Raw genomic sequence first — 19,080 nt, 5'->3', positions numbered from 1 at the left:
GCTCCTAGGTATCTTGGCCCTTACAGCTAGATTCCAACCCGAGTTGGTCAAGTACGTCGCACACCAGACATACGACAAAGTTGCAGGCCCAAAATCTCGAGGTGCTCTTCCTCGCGCAGATCCTTCAGCAGCGTCGGAATACTTCGCAAATGCTCTCACGGCAGCTCTGGGACCACTTGAATCAGCCCTAACGTCGGCGTCCGTCGTACGGGTTCAAGCCTTCTTGATGCTGGGTTTATACAAATGGAGCCAACCCAGTGGCGGCTTGGCCGCGTGGATGTACGTCGGCGTGGCTATTCGTATGGCTCAGGGCTTAAAGCTAGGATTTGGTGACAAGCCTCTTCGTGGAAGGAGAGCTTTGGGTTTGTCCCGGTCACATAAGTCGGCGCAGTTGCCGTCCGAGTCGTGGAAAGACCAGGAGATACGACGACGCACCATGTTCAGTTGTCTCATCCTCGACCGGTTACTATCATGTGGATGCGAGCGAGTTTCCATGGTTCGATCCGACGACTTGCAGATCCAACTGCCGTGTACCGAACACGCGTTCGATCTGGGCCGGGCCGTCTACACCGGCTTCCTCCGACAGGTGGGACAAGAGATGGAGCGCCCTATCGACGACAGCGTTCTCAGCCGCTTTGTGCAACTCGCCGACTTTTGGGGAGACATTACCAAGTACAGCTTTGCTGGTGGCCGCCACACGGAAGCGTATCCCCCTTGGAATAAGGACTCAACTTTTTATCAGCTCAATACCAAGGTAGAGGCCTTTTATGCTCATCTGCCAGAAGAGTTCACCTGGTCTAGTTCAAATTTTTGGAAACATGATAACAGCATGTATGTGTCCTTGCACATGCTTGGAGCCCTCTGCCGGATCATGCTACATCGAGAGTACATACCCTTCATCGCTATCAAATGCGAGAAGCCAATCGGGCCTTTGGACGAGCCAGTCTTCGATCCCGCCATCGTTCCGGACGACTTTTGGTATCGAAGTGCGGAGCAGGTTTTCAAAGCTGCGCGGGAGATCATTGACTTGATCAGGACATGCCGCGACAAGCTACCTCAATCGTCTCTTGTCATTTTCGCCATTTGGCAGGCGGCGTTTGTGGGAATTTACGCGCGTCACTATCCTCAGCTGGACACCGAAAAGCACATGGTCAGCGATGAAGAGATCCAGGAACGAGCTTCAGGAGCGATACCCGACCTCACGAAAACAGGAAACACCGGGATCTCCTACACCGCACTGCAGAGGGTCGCTCCATATTTCAGCATGGCTTCAAATTACGTGACGTACTTCAAGGACATGGATCAATACTTCACGAAGGTCTTTGTGGATTATACCCGGCGAAACGGTAGAAGGAGCGGCGATGGAACACTGAGCATTCGGTTGGGCTCGGGAGGCGGTGGGCTTGAGGAGTGGAGGGTCAAGGCCGATAGGATTACAAGCAATGGTATCATCATGGATGAAGATCGATCTCTCGGGTACGACGCCTCGGATGGCTCCCGAGCAAGCACTCTGGAACGCAGCTCTTCAATGGGACCCGAGTACTCCCACCTGAGTGCCAGCGGCGGCTTGGAAAGCAGGCGAGACTCGCGACAGGCAGCCTCCTCGTTTACGGCGATTAACAGTGCTCAATATCCCGTCGGGCAGGAGGGCTACCCAGGTGGCAATATGTCGCAGCATTCGCCGACGCAGACATTCGCAACAGCACCCGGGCCCCTGAGCAATGAGGCTGCCATGAACGCAGGCGCCGGCGGCGCGGATGTCGCCAACATCGAGTCATATGTCAACCAGCACCAGGGTCAGCGTTTTGGAATCGCCCTCGAGGATCTTGAAGAGTTTACTGGGCAGATGGCTGCCGACCAAAATATCGGGGATTGGGGGCCGGCGTTTTTCTCACAGGTGGCTGGAGGCAATCCCCTGCCTCAGTTCAGTGAGAGCTATACCTGAGGGCGTTTGGTGATTGAAGAAGCAGTTCATTCTCAGGGGGTGGAAGGAGTCAGCAATGGATCATCAGCTGTGACGTTTGGGCGGTTACTCATGTTACCATGATTGCTCTTTGTTTCCTTTTTTCTTCATCGGGTACGAAGCTACGACCGACTCCCTGTTTGTTATTTACACCCGGGAAGGCTTTCTCTGGGAAGCCATTGGCCTGGCGTCTAATTCTGTATGAGACCGCAGAAGGGGGGTTCTTCCCCTCCTGGGAGATCCAGCCAGGTTTCTTGGCCATTGACCGTTTGACGACCGATCTCGGAAATCTCACATCCTTTGAGGTCTTGGAAAAAATTGATCTTACAATCTCCAGACATACTATCCATTTTGTCCGTGCGCCATGACTTGAAGTCACAATGCTGTCATTGCCCCATGCGGTTCGCCAGTTGCTGGTTACACAAGGCTAGACGAGGAATTGGACATCACGCAGTCCCCATGTGCTGCAACGGCAAGGCCCGCGTGAGGTCCGCGTGCGCGCGAGTGCGTGTTGCCTCAGTCTGCCACGGGCGAAAACTGTAATGGAATGCAGAGTCTCATTCGAAAAAATGGCCGTGGGAATGCGTTTTCCAGTTACCTGGTACGCGTCTGGATCATGGGGAGGTAAGGGAGCATCCGTCCGTCTCTCGGGGAGACCGGGAGAGATTTTGTCCACGCTCGCTCGTCGGCCTTCAGCCACCCCGGACAATGTGGAATGTAGGGTGTGTGAGTGTGTGTACGTGTGTGTCAATGTCTCGGGGAGACTTCCGAGACCTTACTAGGGGCGGCTCTCCATTGGGCCAAGTCTGCGATGCTGATTTTTATATCCCGATTTGTTCAGAAAGGGCAATTACTCTTCAAATACTGAACGATCAACTGTATATCAAGCCTTTTGCGTGATTCTCTGGCATTCTAGTTTACATCGGACTCGAGGGAGTGCCTCGGCCGGACGTCGGATCAAGGCAACGACGTGTGGGATGCCCAGAAGTAAGGGAGGAAAGTCCATGTCGGCTGGAGGGAGAAAAGAAAACAATGCGAAAAATAGAGTTTAGTAAAAAGAAACGAGGAGAAATGACAAGAACGCCTTGTGGCGTTTTGAAAAAGGGCAGCGGGCAAACTTGCGTAACTTGGGGCGTCAGAACTGAATTCCTGGGGCTGAGAGGAGAGAACGGCTGCGAGTGGTATGAGCGTTTACCCGATCTAGATGCTCGAAAAGAAAAAGTATGGATGGCACCCTGGCAGAGCTGACTTGGGCGAGCTTGTTAGCTCAGTCGTTGAGCCACTCTGACATTTGCTCAAGATGGGCTGTTCAGAGTTTGATTGGGGAGAACGTTTCAATTCATACACGGAGTGCATGTTTTGGTTTGGTGTCGTCCAGAGCAGTGCGGTTACTACTGGGTCTGGGAGTATATGTTGAGTAGTTGAAAGTATCCATGGATCCTATCCTGTCTGAGCCGATTGGATCCTCGTGGTGCGGTCGCTGCCGCTGCCCAAAGACGAAAATTTACCGCTTTCCAGCTTCTAAAGTCAGTCTTTAACCTACGGTTCGAGTCCGTAATATTAAGACCATAGAAAGACTGAGGTTGGCATGGCAGGGCCAGTTCAACGGTGCGCGTGGCTTGTAAGCTTTCCAAGTCCTTCCCCCTCCAGTTGGTTGTGATCACTAGGAACCTTGGTTGTAAAGACTTAGACTTGTCTTGCTGCGTTGAATTGGTTTACTGACTTCTGATTAGACAAAAGTCCCACCTTGTGTATTTTTCACCATCGGTAGAGTTCAACTGACACTCTTCACCGTTTCTCGAACTCTGAGTTGTCTTATTTTTGAGCCTGCGAAGCCTTCGTCTGAAGTCGAGAGGTATGATGGGGTGAACAGAGTGCTTTATGGATGTCATACCGGTCCAGTTCGCCTTGTCTACCTGAACCTTTGGTTGTGACTTGGCTTGCTGGGCCAATTGGTTTTCTGTCTGCTGAGCTGTAGGATTGAGGCGTACCTTGAGTTAGGGCTTTTACGCAAGCCATCGGATCGTTGGGGTGTTGATAGATGTGTTGTTTCTCTTATCTTTTAACCGAGATTCTTGTGGCACAGGTTACGCTTCGTTACGACCGTTCTCCTCGTCTTTCGTTTGGGCCTCAAGACGGTTATTGTGTCTTCAGTAACTTATTTCGATGAGGATGGCACTCTCTAACATCGCAGCAGTTCTCGCCACTGCTACGTCTGCCACTTTTTTCGCTCCAAGAGCTTGATCTCAGGCACAACCATCAAAGTCTCAGGGCCTCCAACAGTTCGCAGGAGGATGCCACTCTCGCTACGTGAACACAGCTAATCGACCATGCCGACCCCACGAAGGGTTGTTTTGAACAGCGGTACTGGCACAATGCAAAATTTTGGGGCGGCCCGGGGTATACCATCTTCATGGTGAACGTCGGTGAGGCAGATGCAGAGGAATATGCTGGATGGCACTTGACCAAGCAAAGTCTCGCGTACTTGTATGCTGAAAAGTTTCAAGGGGCGGTCGTCCTTTTCGAACGTTGGTGTGTTCCACTAGGTGCTGGTTTATGCTTAGTGAAGCGTCTGTCCTGATAACCAGCCGTGCAGATCGGTATTATGGAAAGTCCCAGCCCTTTAAGACGATAACTGCAGAGACCTGCAGTACCACGCCGTTCCTCAATCGCTTCAAGACAACAAGCGCTTTGCCGAAGTTCGGTTTCGACAACTGCGGGGGTGCCAACGTTGACAAGTCTCCTTGTGTGTTGATCGGCGGGAGCTACGCGGGCGCCCTCGCGGCAAGGCAATCTGTGATCACGCCAGGGGTGCTTGCTGCCCACCATGCTTCTTTGCCGTCATCCACGTCATCGAAGATTTTTGGCAGTTTTGGGCTCCCATCAAGCAGGTCATGCCACGGAACTGCTCTGAGGGTGTGAAGCTAGTCATCAAAAAAGTTGACTCCATTCTGTCAAAGGGTGACAGGCAGGAGATCGCTGAGATGAAGAAGGAGTTTGGCGTGGCATTGCTCAATGATGTCGATTTCGCAAGCACGCTGACAAAGATACCGCCAGACAGCTTCTCTTACGTCTCGGAATTCTGCAATCATATGGAGAAGACCGTCAATAACGGGACGCTCAACAAGGGTCTAAATGAGGCTGATGTTGTCCTAGATGTTGCGTGGAATATGTTCGCGAATTTGATATAGCGCTACTGGAAAGACTTCTGCATCGATACTCCATGCGACTGGGAGCACGAGAAGGAAATTGAATTTCCGTCGAGCCCGACAAATCTCGGGACCTCTCGTAGTTGGGCATGGCAGCTATGTAACGAGTTTGGTTGGTGGCACATCGGCCCGCCTCAGTCTGATGGCAACAACATCGTCTCTTCGCATCTTACGTCGGAGCGTTATAAGCGCCATTGCGACGACTGCTTCCTGGAGGTCAACGGCTTCAGACCAGCCATGTCCCGAGGCACCACTGCAGACGATTTCAACAAATGGACAAAAGGAGGTTGGGATGCGCCGTTCGAGAAGGTCATGTTCGTCGATGGCGAATTCGATATGTGGAACTCGGCCACGATGAGCTCAGTTTACCGGCCCGGCAGCCCTTGGAACGGTACGGAGGAGGTGCCTCGAATGGTGGTTGCACGCGGAGGCCGCATTCCGGACCTAGACCTTCTCCATATGAATGAGGACGTGGTCGAGGCATTGGCGGTTGTAACGAAGAAGCAGTTGAAGATTATGGAGAAATGGCTCAGTGAGTGGAAGCCCGAGCATTTATAGACCGGGGCTGGGTTTGTCTGCACACATTAGAACATGGTTCAACAAGTAAGACAGATAGACGCAGGCAAACCTCCGAGAGGTTCCCACAACACAACTGCTGTTGATTTCTGCCGAAGGGCTTGCGGCACATTTGGGATTCGTCGAGCCTACGCTGCTCTCATGGTAGTGAAGGGCCATGCTTTCGCCGTTGAAAGATGGATTTCCTCTTCTCTTGGGAGGCTGATGTGGTCGGTTTTATGTTACGCCAATATTGTAAATCCGAGGGGAAGATGTAGGGCCAGGGTCTCATCCTGCAGAGCGGAAGCCTGAGGGAAGTGCGAACGTCGGTTGTTGCCCCTTCTTCCTTCCCTCCTTCCCTCCTTCCTTCCTTCCTTCCTTCCTTCTGACCATTGCACCCCGCTCAATGTGTCCTTCCCTTCCGTTCTTGTACCCTGTTGTCACTTTTTGCCAGACAAATGTTGTTTGTCAAATTCATCACTGCCATGCTAATCCTTCTCCGGCTCGGATGCAAATCGACGACGTCGACCTCCACCATCTCCACCGTTGATTATCAACAATATCGGAACTTTATGTGCTGCAAAACGTCGACGAGTCACTCCCGCAATCCTAGCTTGGTTCTAGCTGGACGGGCCGACCGAAAGTTCGTCATCTCGGCTGGTCGCGAGAACGAGAACGAGACACAGAGAAGAAAATGTCATAAGGATGATTTTCCAGCCTCAAAAGCCCCAGATATGGCAGGAGATGTCTTATCTATCTCCGCCCGGCTCCGATCACAGACCACAGGCTACGGAGACCCTGCAGCATTTCAACCGGCCGGATGATCTCCAGAGACAACTGATAAGCTTATCAGGCGCGGGAGGGGACATCGAGCTCGCCTCCACGCTTGGGATGGATGGCCGCTCCCAACGCGACGGAAACCATCCCGTCTGTGGCCTTATGCAAGGAACAAGTGATTGATCTGGTCGCCCGAACTGGAGATGGGAGATTGCCCTGCGCCGAAATTTGGCTGTCACGCGAGCATCAACGTCGGTGTCTGCCAACCGCGTCACCTCAAGACCTGACCGAGCTTCACCGAAAACACCGGCCCCACGCAGTCATTCTCCCGTCAGAATGACAGCCACCAACCGGGTCTTCCGTCCGGCTTCACGGTCTCAGCCAGGTTGCGGCCACCTTGCTTCTTCCTTCCTCTCATCATACGGCCACTAGCGGCACAGCACCAAACCACCTGCCGAAAGCTGACAAAGGACCGCTCGGAGATGCTCAATCGTTGCAAAGCCAACTTTCTCAGACCACGCGCACCCGCAAAGGTCCATCCAGTCCAGCAAATCGTCGGAAAATACGGCAATGCAAAAAATCCTCCGTGGCATGTTTCGACCGCAAAAGTATGGCAGGGTTCAAGACGACTAAAAAAGAAGCTGCAAGGCAACAACCACCACCTGGTGCGAGAACTTCCCCGCACCCGACATTGTCACGCATAAATCGCGCTTTGCTGGACCTGCTGCTGCTGCTGCCGCCGCCGCTCGACGCCCTGACTGCCGCCCTACAGTCTCGTCATGACTATCCCGTGTAACGGGTCTTTTTACCGATCGACACGACCTGTGGTAACTCAATTGGGACGGTGCCTGGATTTACCCCGCCCCGGCTTTGGAATCTGTGTCCATTGCCCAGAGGCTGTGCCACAAGTGCCACGGGTACTGGAACTTGGACACCTTTTTTTCCTTCTTCTCCAGCAGTGTGCTCTGATGCCGGGGCAGAGAAGCATGACGTCGATATCCTCTCACCCACACGCACAAGGACCCGTCATGTCGGAAGGATTGGTCATCTGGGTGGGCTGAGGTTTCCCACGACACGTCGTTGAAATGTCGGGAACCTCTCGGTGCCCCTCCTTATTGCTGGGCCTCACCCCCGCAAGGTTCAGGGAGACATGCAGCTAATTTGGGCCGGGGTTGCACGCTGTTGGCCGATCTGGAAGCCCAGACCAGCCAAAAGTACTGCTGCGACACTATTCACACCCTCGATCATAGGCGAGCTGACCGGTTGATGGAGCTCTCCAAGAGGAGCTGCGTGGGAGCTATGAGCAGCTGATGGCGCGGCATCTTAGCTGGGAAACCAGCCTAACTCTGCACTGCACAGTCTGCAGTCAGCTTTCCTAACGCCCGCCCTGTGAGCTGCGTTGACCGAACACAACGAAAACTCTGACCTTGGAGAAGATTCGACGAGCCTCAACCCGCCAAACACGGAACCTAGCGCATCGAGACGGTCTGAACGCCACACCTCCCTATGTCCTCTCGAGATGGAAAACTCTGAAAACTCTCGTTGAATCCCATTGTTTTGCTGGTCCGGGTTCTGGTTTTATTCAATTTCAGTTATCCTGGCAACCTGACACACCTGGCTCCAGTCAACTACGAGCCTTGCAAGGATCATGCACACCCTTCCCTCTAGCCACTTAAACCTTGGACCAACACGATGCTCAAAGACCTTTAATGAAAATGCCATTTTCCCGCTCAAAAGGGCGTGGTGACGGCCGTTTCCAACATTCCAGGTACATGACAGCCATGTCGAATCCGGTGATCCGCGTCGAGCTCCAGCAGTCTTAGTGTGGCCGCCCCATGGTGGGGCGTGGGATACGCCTCAGATGACGTCCGCTGATTTGTTCGACTGCGAACTTCTCCCACTCTCTGTCCGGGATGAGGCTGTCACACTCCTCTCTCTATCTGCACGTTATGACAAAAGAGAATTGTATCGTTTGGTACAAGCACACGGAACCGGGTTACCTCGAGTGTACTTCCGAACACAGCTCTCGCCCGGTGTTTGTTTCACTCAATCCGATCTCAGCTGCCCCGTACCCTCGTCGTACACCTGCTCCATCTGGTCGCCAATATCCCCGAAATGCATCTATGCTCCATCAACTCGCTACACTGTAGACCAGAATGGCAGGCCCAAGAGGCCTACGGCCCGCCGAGTCACCACTTCCATGTCCGCATCCACAAAGAGCACCTGGTACACGTCTCGGACCTACCCTATTGCTAGCATGGCAACACCAACGTGTATCGCCGTCCGCTTGCCGGCGCCTCCGCCGGCCTGGGAGACCCAGGTACCTTTGTCGTGGAGGCTATAAGCTCTAGGTACCCGTCCGTTCTTCTCGTCCCAAGCCCGTACTGCTTTGCACATGCTACCTTCAACGTCCTTCATATAACATCTACCTTTGTTCCGCTCTGTTGTACCTGGTCTGGATTCAAACTCTCAGCGCTTGGCTTTTCACACACTGAATTCCTGTCACGATGGGTTCAATCGCTGTCTCTCAGGACAGCCTCCCGTACGCTGGCCCCAAGGCGGCTAAGCAGAAGGCAGTTAAGTCAGTCGGCAAGCATGGCGTTGACATCATTGATGTTCGACGAGTTGCGGTTGAAACAAACTTGAAAGACGACATCCTCTCCATGTGGAACCCCACAAACGGACCCCGGAGGCTCCCAACCTTGCTGCTCTACAACGAACGGGGCCTGCAGTTGTTCGAGGATGTACGTGCTTTTAGACCACTCATCGGCTCAGCCACGTCTTGCGTGATCGGCACTAACAATTCATACAGATCACATATCTCGAAGAATATTACCTCACCAACAATGAGATTGAAGTTCTGAACCGTTCCTCGAGAGAGATTGCGCAGAACATATCGCCGGAGTCTATGGTCATTGAGTTGGGGAGTGGGTCTGTGGTTCCCTTGCTGAATGGTGACTCTGGGATGATTCTGACCAAAATTCAAGCAATCTTCGCAAAATGGGGATTCTGTTGCAGGCTTTCGAGGATGCCGGGAAGAAGATCGACTATTACGCCCTGGACCTCTCACGCGAAGAGTTGGAGCGCACCTTGGCGCAATTGCCTGAGTTTCGACACGTTCAATGCCACGGACTGCTGGGTACCTACGATGATGGTCGAGAGTGGTTGAAAAAGCCCTTCAACTTGGCCCGCCCCAAGTGCATTGTGAGCCTTGGATCTAGTATCGGTGGGCACTCCTCAAAGGAGCTGTTAGGCTTCGACTCACACTGACGTTGGCTTTCAGGCAACTTTGAGCGCTACGACGCAGCTGGATTTCTGAAGCATTTCAGCGATGTCCTCGCGCCGTCAGACAAGATGCTTATTGGTTTGGACGGATGCGGCGATCCAGCGAAGGTCTAGTATGTTTTCAGTGTCCCTTCACTAACACAGTACCAAAAGCTAACGTTTTACAGTCACGCCTACAATGGTATTTGCTCCTGATCATGTGGTAGGATATTGCTGACATTTGCAACTAAAGACAAACATGGGATCACTCACGAGTAGGTTACAAGCTAAAGCCAGTTATATGCTTTTATCTAATAAATCTCAGGTTCATCCTCAATGGACTTACCAATGCGAACGAGATTCTCGGCCAAGAAGCTTTCAAGCTCAAAGATTGGGAGGTCATTGGAGAGTATGTCTACGACGATGAGGGTGGCCGCCATCAGGCTTTCTTCTCTCCAGTCCGAGACACATACGTTTTGGGTACTCTAATCAGGCAGCATGAGCGAATCCAGGTCGAGCAGAGCCTGAAGTACTCCCAACGTGGAGCCGAAAACCTCTGGAGCATGGCAGGTCTGATCGAGACCGGCCGTTGGACCAAGGGCGATGAGCATGGTGAGTGGATCATTTCTGTGTACAACATCAGGAACTCGGGATTTTTGGTTGCCATCCCTTACGCAGCATCATGCACCCCATAAGCCTCCCCCACGTCTGCCGGCAACGTGGAGCCAATTGCCCAAAAGGTGGATGTGCATTCCCCGGATCGTAAGATATCGGACGCGACTGGCTCCGACATCGTCATATGACGAACTCGTGAATCCTACTATTGTAGTCGCAACACTTACAAGAATGCGGTGCTATCCAGAACATTGTTTCGAGAGCTGACAGTCAAGTAGGATTACACATGATCTCGAAGAGAAAGATGCCTTTCAGCCTGCTCCCCTATCTCTATGCATCTTCTCCCTGTCCTTCGTTGAGCGACTGGGAGGCGTTGTGGACGGCCTGGGACGCCGTTACACAGAGCATGCTTCCCAGAGAAGAGTTGCTGGATAAGCCAATCAAGCTTCGGAACGCCTGCATCTTCTACCTCGGTCATATCCCCGGCTTCTTGGACATCCAATTGACAAAGACAACCAAGAAACCAGCCACTGAGCCGGCGCATTTCCAGCCAATGTTTGAGCGAGGCATTGACCCCGATGTCGACAACCCCGAGAAATGCCACTCTCACTCCGAGATTCCGGACGAATGGCCTGCTGTCGAAGAGATCATCGAGTACCAGCGGAGCGTGCGCTCGAGACTCCGAAGTCTTTACAAAGACGGTACCGATAATATTCCCAGGCCAATTGCACAAGGCATTTGGGTCGGCTTTGAGCACGAGATCATGCACATGGAGACTCTCCTCTACATGATGATCCAAAGCGACAAGACTCTTCCGCCGCCTGATGTCGAGCGGCCGGACTTCAAGCGCCTAGCCCAGAAGGCTCACCAGGCACGTGTTGCTAACGAATGGCACGATATTCCCGCTCAGTCCATCAAGGTCGGCATGGACGAGCCTGCACTTGATGCCGGCATCAACGGCTACTTTGGGTGGTAAGTACATGGAAACTGCGGCTTCGAAAGCATAGCTCACAGAGACTAGGGACAATGAGAAACCGTCCAGAAGAGTCGATGTTCACTCATTCCAGGCCAAGGGTCGGCCGATCACTAATGAGGAGGTGAGTTTTCCCATTTGATGAAGCAAGTCTGCGCTGACACAAGAAGTACGCACAATACATGTTCGAGAACCACATCGAGCAGGTTCCCGCTTCTTGGGCTGATGTTCATGCCTCGGAGTCCGACACCAAGACGAACGGTCACACGAACGGCTTCGGCAACGGCCACTCCAATGGACACACTAACGGTCACACCAACGGACACGCCAACGGACATGCTAACGGACACACAAATGGTCACGTCAATGGGAACACAAACGGTGCGAAGAATGGCGTCAATGGCGTCAACGGTCACAGAAACGTTTCTCTACCCGATTCGTTCCTCGAGGGCATGGCTGTTCGCACAGTCTACGGTCTTGTGCCGCTCAAGTATGCTCTGGACTGGCCCATCTTCGCATCTTACGATGAGCTGTCCGGTTGCGCCGCATGGATGGGCGGTCGTATGCCAAGCTTCGAGGAGGCCCGAAGCATTTACACATACGTCCACAACCTGAAGAAGATGGAAGCTGAGCGCACCCTCGGACGAACGGTTCCGGCAGTTAACGGGTGAGCCTGGCACCTTCCTTCAGTAAATAGGGATGCTGACAAGCGATAGACATCTCTCCAACGACGGTGTTGAGGAGACACCCCCAAAGCTTGCCTCCCTCGAGGCCGAGAAGGTTCGCTCTGAACTCTTCATGGACCTCGACGGCGCCAATGTTGGCTTCCAACATTGGCATCCCGTCCCCGTGACGGCCAATGGCGGTCGTCTCGCGGGACAAGGCGAGCTCGGTGGCGTCTGGGAGTGGACCAGCACGCCCCTTGCTCGGCATGAAGGCTTTGAGCCCATGCCTTTGTATCCCCAGTACACTGGTAAGTTTTAATCATTAAGAGACTACTGTATTGATGCTAAAGTGACGCACAGCCGACTTTTTCGATGGCAAGCACAACATCGTTCTCGGCGGCTCTTGGGCTACTCACCCGATCATCGCTGGACGCCGATCCTTGTAAGTCTTCCTTCGCGCCAATATCGATGTCATATCCCGGCTTGATGAGCGGCAACTGACACCATCTAGTGTCAACTGGTATCAGCGCAACTACCCCTATGCCTGGGCCGGTGCCCGTATTGTGAGGGACATTAAATAACCGCCTGGAACCCCCAGTCTTTCATTCATACTTGGATGTTGTAATAGTACAATCTTTAATCATTTGCGTGGTGTAGCCAGTCGATTCAACAGGGGGCTACAGTGAGGCCGACTCAACTTCGCCCTCATTCCCTTCACTCTCTGCAAAAAGCTGGAATTCATGTCACTTATGATCGCTACAGCATGGCGTTAGCGGGGTCACAGTCTGGAATCCCTTCGACCTCTGTATTTTACCAAAAGGCTTTCGCTACCATTTATGTCATGGAACCAGGGGCGTATGTAAAAATGGGGAGCATAAGTCAGACATACTTTCTATCATTGCCTCAGCTGCACTAAGGGCAGCTCAATTCAACATTCGTTAACATTAACCATAAAAAATTCGTGTAAATTGAAGTATTTTTCATCGCTTAGAAGGAGTCTCGGCCTACGCCGCAATCCATTTTGTCCAAGTTTTTCATGTCACGTTGCGCCATAATAAACTGCAGACAACCAGCTAATCGCAAAATTTCCCCAAACAGTGCCAAAACATCATTCGGGATGAATAAGCGACAAATGCGGGTGACGAATAAGGGATGTTCTCGATTCTACAGCCTAGATTCCAGCGGGAACTGCGCTCTTGTCCTGATTTATCAGCTATAGCTATGCCTTGCTTTTCAGGGGGTCAAATGAGGTGGAACATCATATTCGAGACTACGCGAAAATTTGTCGGAGAGTCTTTCTGTCGTGGATGTTTTTCTTATAGTTTTCTTAAACAAGTTTATCTCATGGTGGCCCGGAATGTGTTATGCGATTCTGATCGCAGAGAATGGGCCTTCTTTAAAATTAAATATCCAGCTGACCCCCATGGCCTGATTGCAACAATTAAGCCTGTCTGTGACAGTGATTAAGTGGCATATGTCGTGATTGCGAATATCTCTACGCTTTGGCCTCGTTGGTAATCGGATCGAGTATGTCACAGCTTTGTTGAGTTGCACAGCTGAAAGGACGGGTTTGCGTATGAATCGTCGGATTAGAGCAAGGCGACACCAAGGTCAACGGACGATATGGATTTACGAGGTCCGTTTTGCCAGACTGGCTCCATTGGCGAGAAGACAGAGGAAGACACTTTTGTCCATTGACGCGAAATGGTCCGGGCTGATACCCAGGCCAACAGCCTCATGTTGTTTCTTGACTATTTTCTACCTGTAGACTGCGAGATATTTAAGCAACTCAATTGTCTCTCACGCCCGCGGGCCCCTTCTTTAGCCACTTGTACAAAGGGTGACCGCTCAGTGACGTGCCGGAAGCTCAGGAGGCCAACGCAATTGAAGTGAAGATATGTGCTCATGGGTTTCAAACCAGGCAAGCCATGCGTGGTGATGCCAGTGGGAACACGACCTGAGTCGTTATTTGACGACGTTCTTCGGCCCTTCGACGACTCAGAATACTAGTCGGAAATACACCACAGGCAGCGACTAGGACAGACAGTGACTATCGCCGCGTCATCAGCCCCTCTAGCTTCAGGGTGTAAAGCTCATTCAACATTTGCTAATGACAGAAGTGGGTATCTCTGCCAAACATCGAAGTTGCCAATAACCATGACATACGCACTCGATTCTGGGGAGCTTCATCACCCTGTACTTCGAGTCTCCCCTAAAAAGAACACCACGATTCCATCTCACCGGCCAAGTATCGTAACGAAGCTCCCCCTCTAACGCGTCCAACATGTCCTTCCCAAAACGGCATCCCGACACCCCTTCTCCTACCTCCCTTGCCCGGCGTCTAGGGTCAAACAGACAGACCTCACGATGCCTACGAAACCCCTCACTCTCACGCCGCGCAGCAAGCAGCAAGGTAGCACACGGGGGGCGCGGCGGGCGTCTTACATACATGTGACCCGGTGACCGTGACGTCAAACCCCCTTTCGCTCGTGGGGGTTCCCGCGCCCAAAATGTGGGGTTTTACGGCCTCAAAATGAGGGGAGAGGGGTGGTGTTCGCGCGACCATGCCCGAGGAAAAAGCAAAGAAACCGACTGTGTCCCGCCGAGTTCCGCATCGCACACACATACACGTGTAAGCATGTTCCGTTTTCTCGTGTTCGGCCGGATCCTGGGACGCAAGGAGATGGAGGATGCGTGTCAGGGGCCTTGCGCGGGAAAACTTTCGCGGGTTGAGGGATGGATATTACATGCAGGACAGCTCCTACGTACGTGGTAAACGTGGGTCAAGTTCGGCGAGAATGCCGTTTGAACAAAAGGTGATGTATTCATTCTTTCAGAACGGGTGTGTGGGTGGGCAGGTCCTGCCGATGAACTGCTGCATATTCTGCCCACTTGGGAGGGGTGGGAGTTGAGCAGTAAGCGAGGTTCTTTCTACAGCGACATGTACTCCTCAAGTACCTTTTCACAGACCATCCACTTCATATAACATTCATCCGTTTGTATGACCGCGCGGGATGCGAAGTCCGACCGCTCAAGCTCCTCCCGGACAGTCGGCCGCTCCATGCTAACTTGTGGACCGGGTTTTGTCTCCACAATGCGGCCGAGGCGGAACCCGCTGCATCCGCGACGGAGCAGATGCTTTTGTCTTACCCATACTCTATCATCATGACTGAAGACTGTAGACCACGATTATCAACGCAAAGCTTTTGAGCTTGCTCAACCGTTCAAGCTTCCGTAGATGTCGAGCAGCTGCTCAAAGACGTAGCTAGGCAGCTTGACGCCATTCTCTGTAACCAAGTTCGAAATAAAGTCAGGGGGCTGCAATCCATTAGAAAATGTCCATCATCATCATCGAAAGCATGGAGACCCACAGTGTAATCGACAGCGTCTTCCGGCTGCACACTCGACCCGTCAGTCCTGAAGTCCAGCACCTGCTGCTGGAATCCCAGATCCCTCTGGTCGAGCGGGAACTTGCGCACGAACTTGTGCGACTCGGCGGCAACGTAGAACGGCAGCCCTGCCTCCTTGGCCAGCTTCGCAATCTGGTAAGTGCCCATCCTAGAGATGATGCCTCCGTTCTGCGTGACGGCCTCGGCGCCCACGAAGACCATGTGCACCTGCCTCAGCAGCCCCAGCACGTGCGCCACAGCCGGCTCGGCAATCTCAGCCACGGGGATGCCCTTCTCTCGCAGCTCCTTCACGACGCGGTCCGACTCAGCGACGCGGTGCTCGTCGCGGACGTACACAACCTTGAACCGCACACCACCGCCGTTCGCGCCGCCTCCGAACTGGTCCGCGGCCTTGAACAGCACATTGGACACAGCGCGAGATGCGCCGTGGGTGAGGACGACCTTGCCGTCGCGCACGAAGCGCCAGCCGGCGTCGGCGATTCTGTCGCGGGCGGCGATGGCGCGGGAGGCGAACAGGCGGCCGTTGCGGAGGAGATGGGTGCGGACGGCCTCGAAGGACTGGTGGGGGGAGGTGTCTGCGGCGCCGGACTCCTGCTGCTTAAGCGAGGAGACGAGGTACTGTAGGAAGAGGTCTGTGCCGGCCTGGAGGGGGACGGGGTTGTTGACGGATGCGCGGAGGATGTCGGAGTGGCGCTTGACGAGGTCGAGGGTTTCGTAGACTGTGGTCGTGCCGGAGGCGTTGAGGAGGGTGATGAGGGCCTCGATTGCGGCGACAGGTTTTGTCAGATCTGGGTCTTGGAGGAGGTCGTGATATGTCTTGACGATGTCGAAGGTGTCCTGCTTGGGACGGACGGGAAGGTCTTCGGTTGGCTTGGAGCCAGATGCTGGAGAGGAGACAGGTTAGCTTGGAGGTGGGCAAGACGAGTCGACGATATGGGACGTACGCGCGAGATCGCCGGTGGCCATAGTGACGGCTCGGAAGAAGGATGCGCTGTGGAACCTGGACAGGGCGCTTCGTAGCATACACTGATATCGCGTTGTCTGTGAGGGCGCCGCAAGAGTTGAAGACGGAGTCGGCGGTCGTCGTCGAGGTGCGGGGTCTCTCAGGGAGTACAGTCGACGTCGTGATGTCGCGATGTTGAAGCTCTGGGAAATTTTGGGAAGAGTGACTCAACCCGCATGGAGCTTGCCGTGTCCGTGGTGGAATTGATGGCTGTGATTTGGCGGGGTAATTTTGCGAAGAGAAGGCGGGGCTGCTCCCCCCTGCTCCCTGCGATATGTGGCTACCTGACATCATCAGCACCCTCCCACCAAGCAGCAAGGTATCTTTTTATCGCCGAGACCGTTGGGCTGGCCACCTTGGGGGTGAGGTGCCTCCTTGTCTCCTTCCAGGGTCCTCCCAACCACCAAATAGCGGTCTCATCGCCCTGTCTGGTCCTGTGTGCCTGTATCATCACCCAAGCATCCCACTACCGGCAGCGGGGTCCCCTCCACTCCCGAAACACTGACACCACCAAAAACCCAGCTAACCAAGCTCCCGTCCTTGTAAGCCTTCGTCTCCCCCCCCCTGAGCACCATCCAATTCGCACCCAGTTCCCTCTTTCCCCCCTTCTCAAATAAGTGATGAAGCTCGAGCTCTCTCCTGCTGCTTCCCACCGACACACCCGTCGTCGAACCTGCCCTCCCCAGCAACCACCTCCTCCTCCCTGAACGAACGAGCTAGACGAGAAAGCTCACCTCAACTCACCACACAAGCCAGAAGAGAGCAAGCAATGGAGACCACCGATCCCGCAACCGGCGCGCCCCTCCCCGCCGACGCGATCCAGCGCATCCTCTTCCTCGCCTCCGGCGCCCACGTCTACAACATCCCGCCCCTGGCCTCCAACAAGGGCTACACGGCCGCCGGCTGGACCGAACGCCAGATCTTCACCGCCCGCCTGCGCGTTCTCGAGACCGCCTGGGAGACCGCCGCCGCCGCCCAGCCCGTCCCCGTCGGCGCCACGGGCAGCGCCGTCATCCCCGTCGCCCCGGGCGCCCCCGCCGGCATCACCACCAAGGAGAACCACATCAAGGTCGACATCGTCCTCGAGGACCCCTCCAACGGCCAGCTCTTCGCCGCCGCCCCCTACACCTCCATCACCGTCGTCGAGCCCGTCCTCGACTCCTCCCGCTTCTTCGCCATCCGCGTCCAGGACGGCCAGGGCCGCAAGGCTGTTCTCGGCATCGGCTTCGAGGAGCGCAGCGAGGCCTTCGACTTCGGCGTCGCCCTGCAGGAGGCCCAGAAGAGCCTGGGCCTGCTGGACGCGAGCCATGCCAAGCAGGCTGCCGAGAACAGCAAGCGCGCCGAGGAGGAGAAGACCAAGGACTACAGTCTGAAGGACGGCGAGACCATCACCATCAACTTTGGCGGCTCCAAGCTCGGGAGGCGGTCGAGGGGGCCCTCGGCCGCGTCGTTGACGGGACCGCCTGACGGCGCGAGCTTGCAGGCTTTCTCGTTACCGCCGCCACCTGCTGCGCCCAAGAGCAGCGGGAACGGAAGCTTCCTGCCACCGCCGCCGACTTCACAGAGCGTGCGGGACCAGAAGCGGGAGAAGAGGAAATCTGCGCAGGATCTGGGATTCGACGATGGACAGTTTGGAGAGTTCGCCTGAGGGGCGGTAGCTTCGATACACTAAAAGGGGGCGCATAGGAGGAAGGACTGATTTGAGCAAGAGATTCCCTGCGTCGTTTGCCTAGCTATTATACATGCGTCCATTGGCATGTTTTGAAAAAAGCACCATATCAATAATTTCAACCAAGATTTTCTCCGCGCTGTGAGGATCATGACCTCGAGCCAGTCGTCAACTTTCTTGTTGTCCGGGCCAAAGACACCTCAGTGGCGGCAGACTCATCCTCCGTCCCCTCTTGTTCGCGATATTCGCTCCCGGGAGCTCGCTCGACGCCTCTTCAGCCGTTCGGGCATGGCTTTGGGGGGTGTCATAGCAGAATTGCAGGCCGTGATTTCCCAGTGCGTCGATCGGTGTCTCGTTCATCTCATTGTTGGCCCACATTTCAGGGGGTGACGCCTCCGGCTCGTGACACGGCATCATTTGCATCGGGCTGTAAATGGGATAGTATCCCACCGGGAAGAAGACGGGCGAGGCGGCATCGAGCGGCGTGGAGATGACCGAGGCTAGGTCCGTTGGCGATGCCATGTAACCGGTCACGGGTGATTCCATGGCCCAGTAGCAATATCTTTGCTCATAGATTTCGTGTTGAACCTGCATCCATCGTTCTCGGATGTTGAGCTCCGCATTGATATCACAGAGTCGGATGGAAATCGCTTTCTCCTGTGCGGCGGCTTCCGTGATCTTGCTCTTGATCAAGGCGGCTTTCTTTCGAGACCTTCGACGCTCGTCGGATGGCAAGAAGCTGTCCATCTGCTCGTGCAAGATGGTGAGCCTTCTCATGAGCTCGAACGAGCGCTCGCCCTGGCCCCTGAGAGAAGCGTTGAGGTATGCCCTCTCGTTGTACAGTTGCTCTAAAGAGCCGGGAGACGTGAAGACCGACCAGGCCGGCTTGATTCTCGTGTTGAGTGATATGTTGTTGACTGGCATCGTTCGACCTCGCCTGACGTTGCTCCTACAAGAAGCTGTTTGGGAACTTGGAT

General features: G+C 54.2%; 6 protein-coding genes across 6 annotated transcripts; 4 read left to right on the top strand and 2 right to left on the bottom strand.

The window, feature by feature from the left end:
* Window positions 1–436: 436 nt before the first annotated feature.
* COL26b_002749 (uncharacterized protein) lies at window positions 437–1,945 on the top strand (the record flags this gene model as incomplete). Its single annotated transcript, XM_053175658.1, has 1 exon — window positions 437–1,945. One exon carries the CDS (start codon window positions 437–439, stop codon window positions 1,943–1,945), a length of 1,509 nt encoding a protein of 502 aa, XP_053040367.1.
* A 3,002-nt stretch (window positions 1,946–4,947) lies between these two features.
* COL26b_002748 (uncharacterized protein) lies at window positions 4,948–5,730 on the top strand (the record flags this gene model as incomplete). The annotated part of the gene is made up of 2 exons (XM_053175657.1): window positions 4,948–5,135; window positions 5,256–5,730. 2 exons carry the CDS (start codon window positions 4,948–4,950, stop codon window positions 5,728–5,730), a joined length of 663 nt encoding a protein of 220 aa, XP_053040366.1.
* Window positions 5,731–9,011: 3,281 nt separating this feature from the next.
* Window positions 9,012–12,602, top strand: COL26b_002747 (uncharacterized protein; the record flags this gene model as incomplete). The annotated part of the gene is made up of 10 exons (XM_053175656.1): window positions 9,012–9,248; window positions 9,317–9,423; window positions 9,492–9,752; window positions 10,094–10,380; window positions 10,662–11,355; window positions 11,405–11,480; window positions 11,524–12,023; window positions 12,073–12,329; window positions 12,382–12,463; window positions 12,533–12,602. The coding sequence occupies 10 exons, from the start codon at window positions 9,012–9,014 to the stop codon at window positions 12,600–12,602; spliced, it is 2,571 nt and encodes an 856-aa protein (XP_053040365.1).
* Window positions 12,603–15,237: 2,635 nt separating this feature from the next.
* COL26b_002746 (uncharacterized protein) lies at window positions 15,238–16,397 on the bottom strand (the record flags this gene model as incomplete). Its single annotated transcript, XM_053175655.1, has 3 exons — window positions 15,238–15,339; window positions 15,393–16,315; window positions 16,376–16,397. The coding sequence occupies 3 exons, from the start codon at window positions 16,395–16,397 to the stop codon at window positions 15,238–15,240; spliced, it is 1,047 nt and encodes a 348-aa protein (XP_053040364.1).
* An 806-nt stretch (window positions 16,398–17,203) lies between these two features.
* Window positions 17,204–18,082, top strand: COL26b_002745 (uncharacterized protein; the record flags this gene model as incomplete). The annotated part of the gene is made up of 1 exon (XM_053175654.1): window positions 17,204–18,082. One exon carries the CDS (start codon window positions 17,204–17,206, stop codon window positions 18,080–18,082), a length of 879 nt encoding a protein of 292 aa, XP_053040363.1.
* Window positions 18,083–18,377: 295 nt separating this feature from the next.
* Window positions 18,378–19,027, bottom strand: COL26b_002744 (uncharacterized protein; the record flags this gene model as incomplete). The annotated part of the gene is made up of 2 exons (XM_053175653.1): window positions 18,378–18,395; window positions 18,554–19,027. The coding sequence occupies 2 exons, from the start codon at window positions 19,025–19,027 to the stop codon at window positions 18,378–18,380; spliced, it is 492 nt and encodes a 163-aa protein (XP_053040362.1).
* Between the last annotated feature and the right edge of the window lie 53 nt (window positions 19,028–19,080).

The sequence above is a fragment of the Colletotrichum chrysophilum genome, assembly GCF_026319265.1.
Source record: "Colletotrichum chrysophilum strain AFK26 chromosome Unknown scaffold_14, whole genome shotgun sequence".
In the NCBI taxonomy this organism is placed as follows: Eukaryota; Fungi; Ascomycota; class Sordariomycetes; order Glomerellales; family Glomerellaceae; genus Colletotrichum; species Colletotrichum chrysophilum.
Note: the sequence above shows the minus strand (reverse complement) of the source record. Positions and strands in the feature narration are given on the sequence as shown.